Below are 23353 nucleotides of genomic sequence, written 5' to 3'. Positions count from 1 at the left end.
ATCCCATGAGGAATGTCTGGGCCTGGCTTATGGTGTTCAAATGATACATTGCAGAAAACTGTTATTAAATTGAGCGTCAGCTTCTTTTTAAATCTTAATCACCAGGAGAATCAACTTTCCAATTATTGTTTCTACACTTTTATGTATCGACGACACATGTAAATAGTGTGCACTGCGCAGATGATGAGCTCTAAGTAAAATGAACACATCCCACACTCATCACACAAACAGGATAGATAGGCCAGTTCATCAGGGGAGGCCGTTCAATGTTTCACCCTGGCTGAATAAACAGTGCTCTGTCAGGCACAGTTGTTGGATGATAAGGGCTCAGATGGCTAAAGAGCTGGCCGTTAAAACAGCAAGCCGAGAGGGGGGAGGTGGTTGTGCTGGAGGGGCCGCTGCTGAGCATGCACCTCCGTCCCCTACCCAAAACAGGGGTAACCAGCAAGGGCGCCGTAAAGGGGTGGAAGGTTAGGACGATTCTAAGGGCCCAGGCTGATTTAGGGCCCAGAAGAGCAGACCCCCTTTTTCTTTTCTTATTTCTTTTCTCTTTTTTTATACATACATTAAATGTGCTAGGGCCCCTCATGCAACTAAATGTGTATTTTGTCCGTTTTGACCATAGATTTAATATTTAAAAAACAAATAATGTATTTACTGTTTCAGTCACACCCCTCCCCCTTACAATGGTTCATTCCACCTGCTCTGTCCGAGCTACGATCGCTACTGTAACGTCTCTTGCTTATTGCACTTGCTATGATGCAGCGCAGACACACGCAGGCATGTCACATCAAAAGTTAGGGCATCAAAAAAGGAAAGGAAAGAGAAGACAGAGAACGCCGAAGTCGACAGTATGTCACACAGTTTTTCAAAAAGAAAGGTATCTTGCCCTATTCCTGTATTCCAAAACTTTTGTTGCTACATGACCTGCTTTTATCTAGCTAGCTTAGTAAAATAATTACTGAATTATGATTTACATCCAACAATAATAACATCTCTGGGTTATCATGTCTCTACACCATAGACTGTAAAAAATAGCTAACGTTACACAGATTCAGCGGCTGCTGCACACCCACGTCCTCCTTCCTCCGTGCGAAATTCGCGTCCGATATTTTAGCACGTTAAAAAATAAATACAACCTCACGTTAGGGTCAATCACACTAGCACACTGCCTCCGAAACTTTCGTGCGTCAAAAAAAAATATAATAAATAATAATAATTCGGATCGGGTTCGATTTTCTGCGTTTTTCGCATCCAAGGGTTTGAATGGTGTTTTGACAGAGCCACAGAATGACGGATACGAAAAAACGCATCGATTATGTCAAACTTGACGTTCTTAATATGAATAAAATGCCCCAGAAAAAAATAATATAAAAAACCGAATAAAACATGTGTCTGTAGTAACCATTGGCTATAAGGAGTTTACAAAATAGATATTTTAATATTTTATATTATGAAAACCAAATAGGCCAATATAAATAATATGGTTATTACGTGTGTGTTTGACTTATAAGTCAAATTTGTATAAATATTTTTTTTCTTGTTTTTGTAGGCTTTGTACTCATCTTTAGACATTTTAACAACGCAATGTGCTAAGTATCTTTTTTAAAGTATACAGGGCATGTTTATTGGGTTAAATTTTATCTGTAAAAAATGTAGGGGGCCCAGAAATTTTGGTTTCCATAGGGCCCAGAATTTCTGGCGGCACCCCTGGTAACCAGAGACCAGATTCTGACACTATGATACTAAGAATGTGAGACGTTTGGTGACACATTTCCTTAGCACAAGCTCTCCGAGTTGAGCACCATTGACAGCGAGACTGCTGGGCCATTAGAGACTGATTGAGTTCACTTTGGCAGGGACAGCAGAACAGTCTAGAACTTTTGTTGGTGACCTGTTTGATTCATACATCAAATTAAAAGATAACATATTTGTACTGTTTTTGCCAAGAATGAAAGAAACCCTGTTGACCAAAAACATATACTTTATATACACACACATAAATACACTTCTACACTTCACACATAGTATATATGTGAAAGTATACAAAAGTATATACCGGTATATTAAGTGATAATTCACCCCGAAATTGAAATTCGGTCATCATTTACTCACCCTCATGTTGTTCCAAACCTGCATGAGTTTCTTTCTTCTGTTGGACACAAAAGAAGATATTTTAATGAATGTTGGTATCCAGACAGTTGATGGTAGCCATTGACTTCCATAGTCTTTTTTCCTACTATACAACGATTGGCTACCATCAACTGTCTGGATACCAACATTCATTAAAATATCTTCTTTTGTGTCCAACAGAAGAAAGAAACTCACGCAGGTTTGGAACAACACGAGGGTGGGTAAATGATCCCTTTAATTACAAATAATACGTAATAGAGGAAGCAGACCTGCAGTTGAACTAAACCAAAACATTTTTAATACATCTTTGGCATTATCAAATAGTCAAATTCAGAGTTTAATTGAAGTGTACTTTAATTACAAAGCATTTACATTTAGCAATGAACGTATAATTAGCACGTCAGTAGAATCAGACAAAAGGCTAATATGGATGCAAATGCTTTAACCCTCAGATTAGCCCTACTTTGCTACTTCATATGGTAATATCCTCATTAGGGGAAAAGACTTAACAGAAAACAGTTAATATGTAGATTTTCTTTGTGGCTCTAAAAATCTTTCCTGCTTGCCTGATTAATATTATGTAGGTATATATTTTTTAGAGTCCTGTTAAGTTAGATTTACAATAAAAAACAGATGATACTGTTTTCAAATGCCCCACTTTCCAAAGATTACACAGTTCAAATATAACTGCACACATGCCAGGGCTTACAACTGGCACTTAATATACAAACACATGGTAAATCACTTAGATTGCTTGGAAGGTTGGTTTCATTTGACATTTGGAATCAGCAGCTTTGGTTACCTCAAACTACATGTAAATGCTACCGAATAAAGCGCCATCTTGTGTTTGTGGAGAGGAATGATGACACAAGAGGCCAAAGGTGGTTGACTGCAATGCAGCACAAACACACAGCTTGTCTTGGCATTGCCCATGACGTTTACCCATGCAGCATTAGGTGAACGGCAATCACAGCCCTCTTCCCTCTGATATGTGGAATGCACAGATCTATGAATTCCAGGGAAAATTCATGACTGAAAGAATCAGGCCATGGTGCTAAGCCTCCTGTGACAGGATTGTGTTGATCACATGACAGCTTACGGTTTGTACGTCTCTGAAAATTAAGAACCTAAAGTGACAAGACACCAGCTGAGGTGTGCTGTGTGTGTTTAGCGTTTTGACGTTAGTGTAAGCGTCGAGGAGACTCTGAAGATCTGAGGCAGCATGTTGCTCAGCTGGTAGAACATCTCCTCTGAGATACTCTGATGGTAAAAGACAATCAGAAAGACAGATTGATGCCACATTCTTTAATAAATTGCTAAACAGTGTAACTTAGTAAAAGGCTTAGGCTCAGGGTATTAAATTGACCAAAAGTTAGACTTTCACAATGTTCCTTGAGCAGCAAATCAGCATATTAGAATGATTTCTGAAGGATCATGTGACACTGAACATTTTACAATATTTTCAAATAGAAAACATTTTACATATTATTAATTTTTCCACAATATGACTGTTTTTACTGTATTTTGATCAAATTTCAAAAACATACAAATCTTACAGACCCCATATTTTTGAATGATAGTGTACATATATATACAGTGTAAGTATACAGTGTGTTCGGCATCTAGACAACAGGGTTTAGTTTAGAGGAGTTATTTTAAAAGGTGTTAAAGAGTAAAACAGGCAGCTGTGAATGTGAAGAGTCCACTAAGCCTGTAAGCATTTGTCAACCGATGGACACTATTGTTTGAGATTACAGTTAGTATATTATGCTTTATTTATTCTACTGCCAGTAAATTTCCTGAATAGTCACTGATTAGATAAAAAAAAGACACTGTTGTACTGTCAATGAGGCTAAAACTAACCTGTGGAACAAGGAACTGAACAGTCCGTGAGATTCCTCCATCCCAGGAGGCCATTTCCATCATAAAACCTAAATAAAAAAAGGCAAAGAAGACTCAATTTGCATTCTTACCATTATCATATTGTTTCAAGAAGAGATAATGGAGAAAATGACTTCTTATTTGACACAAAAGATAAGTAAATATGAACAACAATACTCTAAACTAAATTGATTGATTATACTACTCTTATTGACCCTCAAAAGTAAACAATTTTTTTTTGTTTATTTGTTTTGTTATATGCTTTATCCTCTAAAGGGTTGACCTTGGAAATTACTTTAATATGTTGCTCCCAAATAATATGTAAAGAATAATGTAATGTCTTGCAAAATATTATTTAAAAAATAGCATATTAAAGAGGCCATATTATGCTCTTTTACAAAGTGTTTATTTTGTTTTTAAGGGTCTACAGGAATAGTTTTTCAAGCTTGAATGTTCAAAAAACACTATTTTTCGGATATTTGACATTGTTGCAGCACCTCTCTTCCCAGTCTGTCAGTAACGCTCTGTTTAGTTCCTGTCTCTATGAAGCCAATCCTTCCAAATAGCGCAATGTGCTCTGATTGGTCAGCTGTTTGATTAGTCAACCACTTCAAGTGGGTTTCAGAAATATCACGCCCCTTACCATAACCAAAACTTTCAACACATTACTAACACAACTCATATGCCTTCTACGGGAGCTATTTAAATGAGGAATGCTGTGACGTGTACATTCCCAGAAGAAAACTGAAGACTACAATCAAGTGCTTGCTGATATAGAGAATAACTCCCTTTGGAGTGGACTTTATGCTTTGTAACTTTGCAGACCTTTTTCATGCTCAAACAGTAACATTACACACTAAAGAAAGTTGAAAATGTAAAAAAAGCATAATTGAGATATTTGTTACTAGTAGGGAAAATTATCCACATTAAGGCTGGTCTTACACAACCAACTAAATGGGATGGGTATCTTTTCAACTAAAATATTTTACAACCCAGTATTAGATGCCTTTAAAACCATTATTACAGACAAAAATAATCAGAATGTAAACAAATTATATATAGGCTATTGATAGAATATGTTGATAATCAATGGCAGTTTCTGCACATTCTACATTTGTGCTCTTTGAATGCCCACCTTTCACACACTTGAAGACCAGCTCAGCTCGTTTCAGACACCAGGGAATGGTCATCTCCTGTACAGAAGAGGAGGAAGAGGAAGAGAGGGATCAAATTAGTGACTGAGATAATATTTAACCGGGATGCAAAAGTACCAAACAACTCTTTGTAGAGAAAAACTTCCACAAAGTGAAGAAGAACTACAACTTCTCATACAGGACTATTCAGATCTCAAATTAATTTCACTTTCATTTTCATGTCACACGTTTAATATTTTACTATAGATCATTTTGTGATGAGACATTTCTGTGTAACAGCAATATAAACGCAGTAGTCGCACTTATCTTGTCGATTTCTACAGACATTCGACGATAAACATTACAGAAGTCCAAAGTAACAATTACTTTACAGACATGTACGTCCTAAAAACGAATCCTGCCCCAAAAGGGCTTAAGACCTCAGCCTTATAAGCATCCTTGGCCTTTGGCTGGGAGAACACACAGTTCCTGTTCAGATGAAAAACATTTCCTGAACACTGAACATTCCTCAACATCGGCCTGTGGTCAGAGAGGCTGTGATTGAGGCTTTCGTTTACCCAGAACTACACTGGTCAGTCCAGACGGCCTGATCCAAAACAGACTATTTCTAAATTAGACGACAGAGTTTTGAGGTTGAGCATCCAAGTTAAAATTTAACCTAAAGTTAAAGAGTTCAATTTAATCAGGACAAAATCTCGGTACCACATTGGATCTCGTTCATTATTTAAATGATATGTCGACATTGGTTATATACTGGCTGATATTACCTTTGCTGTCACCTTATGCTCAATCACAGTTAATCTTTTTTTTTTACTTCTAAGTTACATCTAAAAAAAAAAAAAAACATTTTTAATGTTGTTATGCCTAAATTTAGTAAATTGGCACTTCGCAAAGCTTCAAAACCCCTTGCAAATCATTTGTTTTGAGCCATTGATTCGCAACATGTTTCAAACGTTCAAAGTCGTGATAGAAATGTCAATGGTTCGCCGCTAGGGGGCAATGATCTCAGTGTGAACACATGAACCAGTGTCTATATAGTTTTATGAATTTGTAGACATTTTTAATGACACATTTGTATAATAAGGAAGAGTTGAAGTTAAAAGTCTCTTATTGGCCTGATTAACCAAGCTCTCCATAAAACAAGCCCTACAATGTATTAAATATTATATTATACAGACACTTCATATTTAATGGTTTTAAATGATTTGTTAATTGCATTTAATAGATACATTTGCAATTGGTTTGTAAAACGCGTGTTTATGCATGTTTTGGATGGGTTTTCATTGCATTTACACTGTTTTTACCAGCAGGCACCACCAGTTTCAAACTGCTTCGAAAATTTTGCAAAGCATTTCCCATCACAACCTAAATTCACTCTAGGATTCAAAATGATGATTTCTTTATTTATTTATGTGTTCATATTTTAAGTAGAATAGAATTGTTTGCATAATAGGACATGGCCCTTTTCATTTTCCACACATCAATGCAAGCCAGATCACATGCTTTGGCTTGTTAATAAATTACAGTAATTAAGCGTGCACAATGAAGCAACATTTTCAAGGAAAACAAATGCATGCTGAATTATAGGAACACCAATCACAAGTGAACAAAAATGCTTTTTGCTTCTTGAGAGCAAATATATCAGATATATGTAGCGTGACGCAGGTGGTTAAAATGGAATGTTTTGTTTTGTTTGGCTGCTTGTTTGCATGTTCTAGAACTAGATGCCAAGGTAAAGGGCCAAAGCCTCCAACATTCCCACAAAAACATCTTAATGATGGTAGTTGGCAGCAGAATGCTCTGGAACACACTTAGAATGTAGATTGTTATAGATTCCAGTAATAGAAAAGTTGAGGCTCAGTTGGGTTTTTGAACACCCTACGATATTTAAGTCCTCAACTACAATTTTTAGACGTTCTAATCAAAATTGTGTCTAGCGGTTCAAAAGTTCAGGCTTTGGACACTTTTAGGAATTCAGACATGAATCACTCCCATGATTCACTTCACAGATGCTTAAATAATGTAAACATAAGTCATTGTTTGTAAATGTTTACAAAATAGTTCAGCAATAAAAATGTTTTCTTTAATGAAGTGAAATGTCATCTATCTATCTTACCTCAGACATGTCATGCACCAGCAGCAGTGGGATGGTGATGGTGGTGATGTCATGGGTGCAGCAGACCTTCAAGATGTTCCTTAGGCCCATGATGGCCGGGTCCCGCGCTGTGATGTTCCCCGAACGCACATTATCATCCACACAGAGGTGGAAGACAATATGAACCTCAGACAGGTTGGAATGGCGAGAGATGTAGAATTCACCTTATGAAAAACCACAGCATGTTAGTTCTAATCAAACAGAGCGCTAAAAGCATACGGAAATGTTCGAATTACCTGGGAGGATATTGGAGGAATTCCTATCTATGATCTTATTTTTGTCTTCACTTCCCCCATTTCTTGTCATCTCTATAAAACAAAATCAAGATGTGTATTAGTGTAATGCATCCAAATATGTTGCACTTCACTTTTGATCATAATTTTAAACAATGATTGTCATTAGATTTATTGGACACAATTATTTTTTCCATTCTATTCATCACACATACATATATAATAAAAAAAAATACAAAAAAAAAAAAAAAAAATATATATATATATATATATATATATATATAAATAATGTATAAATACAATTTACAATTTAAATATTATACAATTCTTATTTGCATTATAGTAATTGAATTTGGGAGAAAATGTGCTTAGTTTTCATATACAAAAAAAAAAATAAGGCAGAAAAATTTCTACAAAAAAAACAGGCAACAAAAAAGTAAATATTTATTTTAATAATAATAAAAAAGCAGGCTGCTGTGAATTGGGTTGGGAGGATCTGCTTAATTTAAATAAATAAATACATTTATGTTTCATGTTATTTCCTTTTGATTTTGGGATGAAATGTATATATGTATGTATACAATGTATATGTATAAAAATTTCAACCCCTGTATGTATATACACTACTGGTCAAAAGTTTGGAATAATTTAGATTTTTTAATGTTTTTAAAATAAGTCTCTTATTGTACCAATTACCATACAATAAAATTTTAATCTCAGTGGTATAAATTCACTGCAAATTACTTAACAAAAGTCGAAAAGCAAAAAAAGATATTATCATGGTAATAAGAGTTCTCTTTCACTGTGGTTATTAAATATGCAACAGTTATTACAAAGAGTTAGCAAAATGAAAAACTGTACCAGTGCACTTCACTTTCTGCCAAAACATTTGTGCATCTTGAAAAAAAAATTGTATCAAGTTTCATTGTAGCCTGTCATAGTCCCAGTCGAATGAAACTGAACACTTCCTCGTGGTGGGAATGAAGTTGGATATGCGATGGTGCAATGCAGAGGTGCTGGTTTTGGACGGGCACAAACACACACACACACACACACACACACACACACAAACAGTTGTTGTGTCACTCACCGGGCTGCTCTCTCTGCTTGCTGCTGCGCTGAGCTCGTGCGTACAGCACCACCTGCTGGATGATGTCCAGCTGCTCATCCAATCTGGGGAAGTGGAAGTCTGTGCACTCCTTAGACACTGTTGCAAAGTCTGAGGTCATAGGAACAATTGAAGATGTTATTACGTTAGTTGTCTTTTATTTTGACTTTTGTTTATCTTTGCAACGAAATGCTACAAATTAGATATGATACCTCTCTTGATGCCACTGTACGAGTTGACTCTGTTGTCGACCAGCAGCACCAGGCCGCAGAGCGATGTGGAGTAGAGCGAGAGGGCAGTTTGCAGTCGCCGTAACTTCACCCCACTGCTGCTGTGCCGACGGTGCTTACAAAAGTCCAGAACATCAGATCGCAGCAGACGGAGATTGTGCATGGTCTTCAGCTGAGCCCCTGAAAGACAGAAATATACGCAAAATATTTTTGTATCTGTTTATTTAAAAATAAATATTTTGATGTTCGGTTAATATTGGATATACTCTACTGTTCAAAAGTTTTGGGGCAGTAAGATTTTTTATGTTTTTGAAAGAAGTTTCTTATGCTCACCAAGGCTGCATTTATTAGATAAAAAATACAGTAAAACGTAATACTGTGAAATATTATTACAATTGAAAATAACTGCTTTTTATTCGATTTATTTCTGATGCAAAGCTGAATTTTCATTAGTCAGTGGCACATGGTCCTCTGTCATTCTAATCATTCTAATATGCTGATTTGCTGCTCAAGAAACATTTCTTATTATCAATGTTGAAAACCGTTTTCAACAACCTTTTTCAGGATTCTTTGATGAATAGAAAGTTCAATAGAACAGCATTTATTTAAAATAAACATCATACATGTCTCTATTGATCAATTTAATGCATCCTTGCTGAATAAAAGTATTAATATTTCTTTAAAAAATAAATTACTGAATCCAAACTTTTGAACAGAAGTGTATACTGGTCGATATCAAATATTTATGATATTTATATTTATGCATATGTCTTCTAATGCTCACTTAGTTTAAATTTTAGTTCATATTTATTAACATTAATTTTTTAATAACACTGTTAAATGTAATCTTTAGCTAATCTCAAAATGTATGTCCATTTTTATACTGTACTTTATAGTGTTGTGGCATCTAAATTCTATGGAAGCTTGTTTCCACCCCAGAATAAAACATTTAAAAAGGTAATTGCGAATATTATCCAAATATTATCACAAATCTGATGTGTTTTCTAGCAATTGCGAGTCTTAAAGTCAGAATTGTGAGATATAAATTCACAATTGCGAGTTATAAAGTCAGAATTGTGAGATATAAATTCACAATTGCGAGTTATAAAGTCAGAATTGTGAGATATAAATTCACAATTGCGAGTTATAAAGTTCGAATTGCAAGATATAAAGGACTTTTTCTCGCAATTGCGAGTTATATACTCAGAATTCTGAGATATATACTCAATGGCGAGAAAATGAGCTTATATCTCACAACACAATTTGACTTTATAACTCTATAAAACACTTATTTAAAATTACTTTTCATTTGAATGCCATGAATTTACATTTCAATTATTAGATTACGTTCTTGCCCAGAATTTTAAAATGGGTGCATCCTTATGTAGAATGGCCCGAAAAATATTTGGTTAAAACACATCTAAAAATGCATGAATGTGCATCAATGTCATTATATTAGATACTAAATTATCAAACATAAAGGCAAAGAATATTGCAAGCAAAACATTTCACAAAAAGAAGTTTTAAATCGAAACAAAATGCATTTGGACCCTTTCTGGTCAAACATTAATTGAACATGTCCACTACATATGATCAAAACGTTGTTAATAATGACCTTGAGAGGCTGACTGAAAACACATTGGAAGTGGGCGTAAATCCCCGCGCCGGTTTGTTGTATGTGGGTATTTTTATGTGCAGTTTTGTAGCGCCCAATGTTTCCAAGGAAACGCCATACCTAAGTGGATGGTGAAGCTCTCCTCCAGCTGTCGCTGCTCCTCGAAGAGCCGAGCCCCCGCTTCCCCTGCCTCCCCCAGCTGACCGGGCTGCACCTTGATCTCCTCGCTGAAACACAAATAACAAGCTCAACTTCTAAAGTTCCTCGCCGTCCATCAATCACAATGATAAATACAGTTGTTTTGCCGTTGGCTCAAGTGTAACACTATTCACTCATGTGCTAGACGGTGTCAATGTGTCAAAGCGGGGATGCAGTAAAAATCAGTTTGAACTGAAACCGCATCTAATGTGGTGTTAAAAACATTCACAGTCAAGTGAATGAAATGTCTAAGGCAGAATTTCCTAAATCAGAACCAGAAGAATCTCTTTGAGGATGTTACTCGCACATGGGCAGCTTTCAGCTTCTCTGTGTCTGATTTCTACAACTATTCACTTCACCACCTGACACAATCATTGATCACTTCGGCAAGGATTCATAATCTTAATGCCATCAGTGTCTTTAAATCTTTCTCTTTCACTCACTTTATTGTGCTGTTGTTGGGGTTCTGTAGGTCCCGGTGAAGCTTCATCACCCATTCCTGGTACTCGTGTTTCTGGATGCCTGTGACATGCTTCAGTTCACTGGCCCACTTGTTCTCTAGCACCTTCCCATCACAAAAACACCAAACAGAAGAGTCTGGAGTCATTCATATGTTTTGCATTATTATAGTTTGTTTCAATCTGACTGACAGTTTGGTCTTACTTGTTGTGCATCAAAGTGTTGGGCAGCCACGGTATTCACATCCTGGTCGCACAAGCTCTTTCCCAGCTCCTGCATGACTTTATTCATCTCAACAGCCTGTCTGTAAAGACAAATTCTAATATTTCATCTATTTCATAGTAGGTGTTTTGGACATATATCTTCTTATGAAGATATATATATAGCTGACAAATCGATTAATCGCGATTAATCACATCAACATAAAAGTAAGTGTTTAAATATATTTGTGTATATATATTATTATATTTATATACAATTATATATATATATACACACACTTAAGACTGGAGTAATGGCTGCTGAAAATTCAGCTTTGCATCACAGGAATAAACAAGTGGGGTTTTTTTAATACATTTTTAAACAAATAAATATAGCCATGGCAAGCATAAGAGATTTATTTAAAAAAAAAAAAAATCTAACACCACAACTTTAAATGGTAGTGCATATATTAAAAAGAAATAATAGTTTCATATTTATGTAAAAAATAGTCAGAATAAAGTTGTGTCCAAATGTTGACTTGCATTTCAGTCACAGGTTTTCTGTTCAAACAATTAATATAATCATTATCTTAAAAAAAAAAAAAAAGTACACAAATAATATACTCCATCTGCACTATTATGCAATTAAACAAAACTACTTATTTTTGACTGAACATTGAGACATTCTGCATTTACGTTCAGAGAGCTCATTATCCAAATTGCACTCCCTGGCATTTTGCCTCATAAAACAGAATTCCGTCTCACTGCAAACTCCCACACAAACCTCTCCTGAAGTTTCTTGAGCTCCATGTCTCTCTCGCTGATGAGCTCAGAGACACTGACAAAGTAATTGTGTTCCAGGTTGAGAAGGGTCTCTGAGGCTGGAGAGTGGATCAACTCATGATAGACACTCGCAAAATCCTCATCCCAGCTGGGTTCTTCAGGACGGGCATGTTCCAGCGTAGTCTACACACAGAAATAATACAGAACACCAGGGTGGCACAATAGTAAACGACTTGCTGAGTACTTGTTCTGTACCAACTAGTCACCTACTGGAACTACATAAATTGATTTCCCTAAATGCTTTTGTTTGTTGTTGTTTTAAAGTCCCCCTGCAGTCAATAATTGTATCCATTAAAACTCATCTTAGATAATCAAAATTACCTATCTAAACGTTTTTATTTTTTTGTGAAAATAATATTTTCATGCCTTAAAATAGCTTGAATGAAACTCTACACCCTTGATTCAATAAAGAAAATTCAATAATTATGAAAATTTGTCCCTGTCTCCACTCAATCACACCAGCTCGGTCTTCCTGATCCACTCGATCAACTGTAGTAAATGTTACACAGTGGCGAGTGGAAATATGCCATCTATGTTTAAACCAAAAACTGATTCAGAAGAGTAAACTATACAGGCTCGTCAACAAAAGTCGATGTATCAGAATGGTAATGCGTTTTATGTATCGCTCTCTACAACGGTAATTGATATGATTAGCCTTTGGCTTGACTACGTTCTCAAAGAGCTAATAATGTGTTGCTAATATGTTACATAAACCATGTTCTAGGGCTGAACGATATATCGTTATCGTATCTATATCGAGATATGAACTTTCAAGATATTACTATCGAAAAAAGCAACGATATAGACGATATAGATTTCCCCTCTCCGCGCTCGCCCTGCATACAACTCTAGCAGTCACAACAAACATCAGTTTTACGAGTGCCCTTGAATGCACCGCTAAAGCCAGCGCGCGCACACTACCAGGGACGTGGGAACTATATTGTGAGAGGGGGGGCGGCGTTTCCATGGTGACGCGTCATTGCTTGTCACGTGACACACCGCAGCAGCAACAGCGCTGAATGAATGATGATCTTCCTTTATGTAATTTTTCCTTTTTTATTCAGAATATTCACAAATGTGTTAGCTATGGCATGAAATATCTGATATTCCGATTGTCAAATACATGCAAGTGGAAGTATATTGTTGTTTAAACACCTTTATAACGATCGCGTTAGTTGAGCTGTAACGTTATGCGCGATGGGCGCCGCCGTGTTAGTTTGTGCCGCAGACGCAGTTCAGAGAATCGGATCTGTTGGATTTACAACCTCTATGTTTACAACACGTGAATTCATCCACTTCTCCCGAAATACTTAAAAGTAAGTGGCTGGTGAACTGGGAATAGAATAGAGTAAACATTGAAGTTACTTACACAATGTGTATCTGATATGAATAAAACGTGTCGAATTATAATGGAAAGGATTATTATTACCTCTTCCATAGACATTAGTGTGTATTTTACAAACTCTAAATGTATTGTTTTTTTAGTACTTACGTAGTCATATCGTATTGTATCGATATCGAGATATCTGGCACATGGCCGTAGCCAGCTATGAGGTCACCGAGGTCCGGACCTCGGTCATTTTTTTATATTCAAAAATAAAATTTCAAGCTCTCTGAATGATTAATTAGCCGTTTAAACCGCGTCATATGTGTGTTTGCAATTTATGTCGCTGCGAGAAGGTAGATCAGTGAACGGGGCTTGAGAGCGTGTTGTGAGCATAGACTGTAAAAAATGCGGCAGAGCGCTTTATGTCACTTTATTATAATTTATAAATAAAGCGCAAAAGAAACTACAAGCATGATGCAACAGCATCGTAGTTGATGTCAATTTGAAAGTCATGAAATGACCAAAAAGTGCCAATAAACTTTTTTTTCTTTTACATTTCCGATAATGGCGCGTATAATTTGCACTAAGTGCCTGTCTTTTTAGCAAAAAAGGCACCCACAACTAAATAGCTACAGTTGCACGGGTCGTTGGGCGTGCGTGAGGTGCTTGAAACTAAGTAGCTTTTGACGCGTTCGACTCGAGTTCGAATCCGCCTTTTGCCGAACTCGCTCTTCTCCCTCTTCTCCCTTTTCCCAATACACATGAGATGTAAAATGTATAGCCTAACATAAAGGTCTCTAGCGTTATATTTTGCCAACGAACTAATATCGAAACCGTGATATGGTTTTGTGCTTTATAAAACAGCACAAGACTTTAAGTATCCTATATAGGCATTATGTTTGTGCTGCGTGATTTAAAGAAAAGTGCGCACTTTGCTCACGCGATCAAAGGGTTTATTTCTTGCAAGTGAAGACATTAGGACAAAAGTATTGTAATTTTCCTATAGTGTAATGTAAAATATACTTTTGAAATATTCATTTTCATTTATTAGGCTATATGGATTTTATGTCATAGGAATAATTATAGAAATCATTATTATATTATTATACTAATTGTTTGGCATACTAAAACACCAGTTATAATGTAATGTAGACTGAAACTCCATATCATAACTAAAAAATATGTTTGAGCCCCCTTTAATGTCCAGGTACAAGTCAATGTTTTTTATTTGTGCACAGTTCATGGGTTGAAGCCCGTTGAAGCTCTTAATTTTGAGCTCTCAAAGAGCACCAGATTGATGCATTTAACCTTAAAATGTACAAAATTTTCTTGCGGGGGAGCATGCCCCCGAACCCCCCTAGAGGGACAGAGGTTTACCCAACATAGTTTTACAAAATCCTATATGGGAAAGATCTATCATTTATGAACTTTACTCCAGCATAGTACAACAAAGTTCCTTTTAAGTCAGTAAACTAAAACTCTTAATGCAAAATTAAAATGTCCTTGGACAAACTATACATTAGGCCTGCCTAAGGGGGGGCCTACAAGACATTGATTGTGCCCAGGGGCCTCTGAATTCTTAATCCGGCCCTGCACCTCACCTCGGACCTCACTAATTTTCAAACCCTGGTTACGGCCTTGATCTGGCATGAAAATCGAGATATGAAATTTTGTCCATATCGTTCAGCCCTACCATGTTCCCATTCGCCATCTCAGAGTCAGGCAGCTTTGAGTTAGAAACGCTTTGAACACCATAGAACGTCAGTGGAGAAAGACATATAGTTCATCATAACATCATAATATACATCATAATTCAACCGCTATATTGCTATATGTATCTGATTTTTCCTGTCCCCTTCTTAAAGGTGTTATTGCGTTCACTATGCAGCACATTGACGGGATTGGTTACATGTTTGTGATGGTAGGAAACGGGTGGTTTCAAACTCTGTTTTTGAGAGTGTCTTTTTTTCACTGCAGTTTTAAGGAGAAAATACTCAGCATCAATGGATTTGACTCATGAATTTGCACATGGTTTGTCTTAAAGCATAGTAAAAACACCCCATAGACATACAAACAACATTAAAAACTCGATTTTTTAATCGGGTCTTTAAGTCTTGATTTTTTTTATTAATATTTATAGTTCATATTTTTTTCTAAATAAAAGAATAGGTTGTTTACATTAGATTAACTTTTTCCTACATATTTTGACCTGGAAGCTTAATTAACCGCTATAAATAAAACCATAAAAATCTTTTTACACAAACAACCAGGTGGTCGTTAAAAGGCCATTTGATGGGCTTGAAATAGATTGGAGAGCATCCATGTGTATTTGTGTATGGCTGCTGTAAAATGTTAATGGTTATCCTGTGTGCATAGCTGTGAGCCATCAGCGTTTCATAGAAAAGGGAGGGGGCGGATTCTGCTTTCTTTTTATAAGTTTGCTGGAGCAAGTGGAAGCAGAATTTAAACTGCAATACTTTGAAGTGCTAATGCAGATGGTCGGGCTGACCTTCTTAAATGTGGAAATAGGACAGATATTCTGTTTCAAAGGAATTATTTGTGTGGGCAGAGCCAGTGTGATTTATTGGTTTAAAAGACAAATTAGCAAATTAAAAGACGACTGATATTGAGTAATTCAATTGATATTCAATAATTAAGCTGAGTAATGGACCTTTATCAGCAAAGCGCCCTAATTAATTTTTGACGGGAATGAAAATGAGATTGTAAGGGATAGAATTACAGTGCGTTCAATGCATTGTACTGTTGTGTAAAAAACATAACAATTGTTAAGCTGGCAAAATGTCTTTCCGGAAAAAAGAAAAACTTTCAGTAGCTATTTTCGGTTTCAGTCCGAAATGGATTTGGAGGATCAAAATCAGTGACCGAAACAGACATTTATACTACAGGGCAGTTGAATGCTTGAATCTGATTGGTTGATGAACGTTCTAAGGTATGCAATTATTTTCAGAGAAATGCGCGGTTTCAGTATCCAGTATTCAGCATACAGTTCCATATCACTTCTCTGATTGCATGTTTTTACTGTGTTCAGTTTTTATTTATCGGCTTTGGTTTTCGGCAAGCACAACCTGAATTTTCCGCTGGTGCATCTCTATCTATGACACTAACTGAATTAAACTTAACTGAATAAACATTAAACAGAATTCAATTGAATAATGGCACTATTGCCTTCTGTTGAGCTGCTTATCATAACTTGATTAATAATTAATGAACTTTGCAACATTGAAACAATGATTTGAAATTGAAACATACTAAATTAAAGCTGAAATATAATGCCACTATTAACATCTGTAGAGCTGTTAAACAGATTAAATAGCCTGGTTAAAACCAGACCATTCTCAGTAGTAACTGAGTTAAGGTCTGGCAAAGCTTCATTAAAGGGTAACTAAACCCCTGGTCAGAGCCTGACTCCACCCACTGGCAATATTTGAAAAATGCTGGAAAAGTAGGCAGAGCCCAGTGGAGAGGGGGCGTGCATCTGAGACGTATCTCTCTGTAGGCAAGGGCGTGGTTAGCTGGTACCACTGATCTATATAATGACTGGATAGCTCATGACGTTCTAAACTGCCACTAGGCAGTGAAGCCACCGCAAGTGTTCGAGCGGCCATCTTACGATTCCCTACCAGCAGAGGGCTCCAGCGCCCGTTATACAGAGATCGGTAGCTCCGATGGCACTTTTAAGATGCCCCGCTGTGCAGTAAACAAGTGTAAAACGACGTTCACAAAATGATGTAGAAAAACTACCCAAAGGTTGTAATTCAAGCCCTTTAAGTAATAATTTATATGCAAAATTGTCGCTATGCCCGTGTTGTTTTCTCCGAGGCAAGAGTAATGCTGCTGCTTCTTCAAAAAACAACGATAAAACAATCAACAGTAGCCTATAAGAAACCTCAGGGCAGCAATAATCACAATTACGGTAAGTGTCCAAGAGCGACACCATTTGACTTCAAAAGAGCTTCGTGCAGACTCCGTTTACCGTTAGGCTACATTAAAGTCGGCATGAAACGGAAGTTGAGATTGTAATTTTTTCCTTGTTGTGACGCATATCCGAGTGAAACGGCTTCTGAAATTAGAAAAAAATGTAGGGCGGGGATTGATTTCGTCCTTCGGGAATTGATTGGATCGTTGGAGGTTTGGCGTTGCAAACAAAATCGAGGCAGATTTGAATGTCAGTTTACGTTCAGTTGTGGAGGATTTCTCTCCACCAGACTCCCCACCGTTACCCTCCCCTTCCATTTTTTATTTTATTTTATTATTCCCGCGAACCAAGATGAGTCAAGTCAAGTTATCAGCCTTATTAGACATTCTCTGTTATCAGTCAAGTTCACCCTCGAGAGCATCTCGATTATAGCCGCACCCTCATCGGCTCTGGCCGCACCCTTTCGCCATGGCACGTGACCGAAAGAGAAGAGAGGTCGTTTCGAGGGGGGAGGGAAGGGTAATGTATTTGATTAAAGATTATAAGGGTACATGAATTTTAAAAAAATAATGAAGTGCACAGATAAATCATTTATAATAAACACTACAATATTACATATAAGAAGAAGATTTGTCAAATTTGATTTCATGCCGACTTTAACCCATACAATTTTATTACCTTAACATGTACTTGCTAATCAAACACTTTATATGAACAAACTACTAATCTATAAAACACATTCGGTCTTCCGACCTTTTACTATTGTGTCAACTTATGTTGATATGCGCGAGAGAGAGAGAACATAGAGCGCTCGTGTTGTTCGAAGGCGGTGAGAGTGCGCGCGCGCGCGGCCGGGGCTCTCTCTCTGCTTGTTCTTATGCGCCCTGTCCACCTAAATAATTCGTTGTTACGACGACTTATTTGTCCCCTCGTTTTAATAAATCGTGGACACGTTGAACTAATTCCCTCCCTCATTTTGATTTAACGAATTACAACGTGGCCACAAGATAACGTGCTGAGGTATTATTAATTCGTGGTCACGAAACAATATTCACCTGAATATTCACCAATTCACAAAAATATAGGTCTGTAGCATTCACTATTTAATTAATATTATCTAACTGTTTTTCTTACCTGTGATGATAGCTCTTCAGTGAATTCTGACTAGTGTTCTCTTACAGCTTTTTATTCCTTTTGCAAAGAAATTGCCGTTTTTTAATAAGCAGGAAAAAATTCCCGACTTTAAACAAATCCATTTAAATGCTTAGGATGTTTGCGTTGTGAGAATATACAGGGAGACTTTAGATTTTAAAACTGTGTCTCCTTAGGCAATGTTTTCTCAGTTAAATCATAAAATTTCCTATTGATTCAATAGAACGCGTGAGCTCACTAGGGAATACCAATATGGCGGCGCGGTGGCTTCACTGTTTATGACGTCATGAGCTATCCAGTCATTCTATATAGATCAGTGGCTGGTACCCTCTGACGTCAGAGGGTACCACAACTTCCAATAGGAAAATTCAACTGCAGTAGCCACTGTTCAACCTGAAGAGGGCAGCACTCAGACGTTTTTACACTATATTTTGTAAAATTAAAACACTTTTAACACAAATGTCAAAAAAATTACTTGAATCAATGAACAGCACTAATAAAGCCCCATTCTTACAGATCATTAACTAAAAAAAGTTGGTTTAGGGTTTAGTTACCCTTTAATAACTCATTTCCAAAGGGGCGTCACCAACGGACGTCGCTCAAATGCCTCTGGGAGCAATTGGATAGACCTAAAACCAATCAGAGCGATCGTCATCGTGTAAAGCCATATGCTGCGTCCCAATTCGCCTAAGTTACACTACTACGCCATAAAAGTATGTACTCTTTTTGTGAAGAAAATGTATTTACTTTTGAATGTGTAGCAAAAAAGTAGGCAAGCTTTGGGACATACTACTTCGTCATCTTTATCGGACTGATCTGTCGCGTGCATCCTGTCAATCATCTTGTCACAGTTAAAATCCTCTATTAAATCTAATTTAATTTCCTACCGTTTCGGAGAGAAATGTAGTAGCACGTTCATCTGCCAGTGGGTCTTTCATGGAGACTGTCCTCATGTGTTTGCAATTTGAACATAATAATGCATTTAAAAGTTGCCTCTGGGCGCAATTGGATAGACCTAAAACCAATCAGAGCGATCGTCATTGTGTAAAGCCCGCCCCAAAGTTTCTGATTGGTGATCGGATTAGAAATGGGCTTGAATGAGCTCTTTGCCAGACTACTTGCAGAGCAAATCTAAATTTGCCGGATGTTGTCTGGGTTTTCCCAGGCTACAGATTAAATTGAATTCACTTCAAAATTGACCTGTTTTACTAATGTGAAGCTGCTTTGAAACAACCTGTGTTGTGTAAAGTACAATATAAATAAAAGTGACTTGACTAATATACTTAATAAAGGGAAATTGATTTAGAATTAAAAGCTGAAGTGGTGCTGGTGTAGATGTAGAAGGAATGAAATAACACCGAAATAATTTAATTATTAGATTGAGACTGTGCTCTTACCTCAGAATAGGCCTTGGCCCATATATTTGTAAGTTTGTTGACGTCAACCTCTCCAGTAGCGAGTCTCTGCAGGGCTGCCTCTGCTTCTCGGTCGTAATCCGCTAACATTTCCCTCTCTATGAAACTAACAAGTCTGTTTTTCAAGTCTAAAATCAAAGCAGAAGCGTTAGAGGGTTTACACAGTAATTCGTATTCACGACTTGAACATAATGTGTTGATAAACTGAGGATTGAATCTGATACATGTTCAAATAAATGTTAATACATTACCATTTTCTACAAAACAGGGGATTTTATGAAGCAGCATGATCCGCCCATGAAGATCACTGACATTTTCTTTGAGTGGGAACTGAAGTGGTACTTTGAGGACACAGTGATGTTTTCCTGCCTTAAACTCAAACACAAACTCCTTTTCAATTGTATTGGTTTTCCCTTTGTTTTTCCTCATCTTAGCCTGTATTCAGAAGACAGACAGACAGACAAACAAATAATGGATTTACAGCATAGACGACAGATACAGACATAACTATTATGAATGCTGCCTAGTAGGGCAGCTCCCTAGGTTTTGAGACACAGCCATAGGTTCTGCAGAGATGGACTGAGACTGTAATATATGGATAAGCACGTCAAATAACTCTGCCGTCGTGATGTACCCAGAAATTCTCGTTAGATAAATACAGAAAATATGGATGCAAATATCTGTTCATAACTAAGCACATCGTTTTACATCACACGAATAAATTCAGTGGTCGGAAACGAGCTCGTCCCAGAAGACTAAAAAAACACATACAAACTCAGGTATGTTTGAAAATCAAGTGTGGTTGAAATACAAGGCTATTATTCGAGCATTTTTCAGTAAATTGTTCAATATTATTTGCTTGAAAGACACTTCCGGCTTACCTCCGCTTGTTTTTACTCGGCTAGCTGTCAGCTGATCAGCTAGTGTGCAATTGGTAACAGCAGATTCTTCTCGACAGGAGATTTGTCGGGGGAAAAAAAAGTTTAAACTAATTTATTATAATTATTTATTTCTCAATAATTATCATTTCATATTTCAGACCAATATACTGGCCAAAAGTTAGCAATACAACATAAAATAGTCCTCTCAGTTTACAAGCAAAAATCGATTACTTAGGCCTAAATGCTATGAAAAATGTGAATTGCTGCTTTTCTTTTTTAAATTGCTGCTTATTAATCACACAAAATCGGATTATTCTTGTAGGCCAGTATGAAAATGTTTGTCTACCTGTAGGCCTGAAATCTTTGACTTGTTTATCAGATATAATACTAGGCTATCTTAATTAAGATAATAATTAATAGAGTAGCATATATTTAATAGGATATAGGCCTTTGTGTGGGCCTAATGGCACTCGAGGACCTAAATGGTCCACTGAATAATATAAATTCCTTTCATGCTGCAATAGTGTAATATTAATAGTAGTATTTTGTGTCACTGTATCATTTAGGATGGGACACTGTTGTCATTGAACAGAAGCATGAGGTGTGAATACAGGATTTGTTCTCTGTTACATAGACAAGACCTCTATTAAAGATGCATGCTGTATCAGTTACAGGTAGAGTGACACATTTGTTGAGCTCTTTGTCTCTTGAAGCCTATAAATCACGCACGGCACTGTCTCTTTTCACTTAGTCATGAGAAAAAAATTAAGACATCATTGCATAATCATGTGGCCTGAGTTTCAAAAAAGCCTGCTTGACTAAATGGAACTGAAAGAAAATTGATACGTAGTGTAATGTAATGTAATTGCTTAGTGTTCTTGATATTATAATCAATATTTTACGGGTATAAAACCAGCACATAAAGGCATCACAGAAGAATTCTGTCATTTTGTCAGCTTTTCTGAAAATCACGAACATTTGTCACCACATCTCATTTGATTTGTTTAAGGGCATTCTGTGATGGAAATTACATTTTAAGTATTTTTTTGGAGAAAAATGGCTGACTTTATGTGTCAGCCTAAATAGTATAAATTGTAAAAAAAAAAAAAAAAAAAAAAAAAAATGTGTATATATATATATATATAAATAATAAAAAGTATACAACTAATAATATTAACGTAATATTTTCACACGTTTTGCAAATCTTGACAAAATTGCATGCAGTAAATAGTTTTCATTGTTTTCTTCACACGTTTTTTAAAAATAAATAGGTCTAAAGCTTTTCATTAACACTGTTGTAAACAACTTTAGAGAATTTTTTTTTTTTTTGGTTGTGATGAAAGGGACAGTCATAAAAAATTGATAGTCTATAAGTTCAATCATTTTCACGTGATAAATATTGAAATGGTTTATTGCACTCATTGTTTAAATCATACACATATTCATATTTATATATAATTATTTATTATTTTAATGGATATGCTTACTGTAAAAATATAAAAGATTAAAAAGATCAAATCTTTTTCTTTTTAGTTTTAATAATAAAAAAAACACACACCTAAAGTCATAGACGCCTAAAGTGGCCAAAGTTGAAGCAACATCCAACTGTGGCTTTACTTCCCTTTAAACGGAAAAACAAAACTTTCAATCGTATTTCACGTTGTATAATCCCTGCGTTGTAACGTTGTCACCATGGTTACGGCGGCCACTGCAACAAGAAAGAACACGCGCGTGGGAGGCGCGCCACCTGCCTGCCGCCCTCATCAGTTTCACTCTGCGCGCTGCCGTTTACTACAGTACACTAATCCATCAAATATTGGCTACTCGATGTGAAGAAGATGGACAGAAATGTATGAATTTCCGTAGACCATTTTAAATGACGGCATCTGACTATGGACAAAAAGTAAGTAACATTAGTAGACAACGACGTTTCTAGTTTGTTGTAAAGCATTCTTTAAATTTTCGTTGTTGTAGCCTAGTTGCATGAAGTTGTGCAAGTTAGCCTATACATTTTTTAAAGATTTATGACATCTGCAAAAAAATGTTTAGGCTTATGATGCTACACAGAGTGAATAGAGGACAAATCTGTAGAGAAAATAAATAGGCTATAATATGAAATACCTTTTTAACCAGCTGGGGTCACTAGTAGCTCGCCGCTTCCGGCACTATTCACACACACACACACACACACACACACACACACACACACACACACACACACATATATATATATATATATATATATATATACATACACTATATCATCAGACCGAATGATACACTGTACATTAAACTGCACATAATTCTATATCCTAAATGAGTATAAATATTTTTCTATATAGTTTTTATATATGAATATAGTTTTTATATTACATGTAGGCCTACACTGTAAAATGAAAGACATTTGAATCAATAAAATAAAACAAAGATAT

General features: G+C 36.3%; 1 protein-coding gene across 3 annotated transcripts; it reads right to left on the bottom strand.

The window, feature by feature from the left end:
- Window positions 1-1968: 1968 nt before the first annotated feature.
- ferry3 (FERRY endosomal RAB5 effector complex subunit 3) lies at window positions 1969-20969 on the bottom strand. 3 transcript variants are annotated; one of them, XM_081356441.1, is made up of 14 exons: window positions 20922-20969; window positions 20292-20475; window positions 20023-20168; window positions 12151-12332; window positions 11371-11470; window positions 11151-11272; window positions 10630-10736; window positions 8877-9074; window positions 8647-8775; window positions 7560-7631; window positions 7285-7487; window positions 5150-5207; window positions 3997-4064; window positions 1969-3393 (listed from the first exon to the last, which is right to left on the bottom strand). In XM_081356441.1, the coding sequence occupies exons 2-14, from the start codon at window positions 20467-20469 to the stop codon at window positions 3301-3303; spliced, it is 1656 nt and encodes a 551-aa protein (XP_081212567.1). In that variant the 5' UTR covers window positions 20470-20475; window positions 20922-20969; the 3' UTR covers window positions 1969-3300. The 3 variants fall into 3 exon arrangements, with proteins under 3 accessions (XP_081212567.1, XP_081212568.1, XP_081212569.1); XM_081356442.1 differs by lacking the exon at window positions 20922-20969 and adding an exon at window positions 20812-20919; XM_081356443.1 differs by lacking the exon at window positions 20922-20969 and having other exon boundaries at window positions 20292-20549.
- Between the last annotated feature and the right edge of the window lie 2384 nt (window positions 20970-23353).

Source organism: Scardinius erythrophthalmus, assembly GCF_964197995.2.
Source record: "Scardinius erythrophthalmus genome assembly, chromosome: 24".
Classification (NCBI taxonomy): domain Eukaryota; kingdom Metazoa; phylum Chordata; class Actinopteri; order Cypriniformes; family Leuciscidae; genus Scardinius; species Scardinius erythrophthalmus.
Note: the sequence above shows the minus strand (reverse complement) of the source record. Positions and strands in the feature narration are given on the sequence as shown.

Excerpts from the sequence above, each read along its gene's own strand:
- ferry3 (XM_081356441.1), bottom strand. The coding sequence starts at position 20,469 with ATGAGGAAAAACAAAGGGAAAACCAATACAATTGAAAAGGAGTTTGTG. Across the intron at positions 20,169-20,291 it reads CCCCTGTTTTGTAGAAAATG|ACTTGAAAAACAGACTTGTT; the intron begins GTAATGTATTAA and ends CTTTGATTTTAG. Across the intron at positions 8,776-8,876 it reads GTACAGTGGCATCAAGAGAG|ACTTTGCAACAGTGTCTAAG; the intron begins GTATCATATCTA and ends CTATGACCTCAG.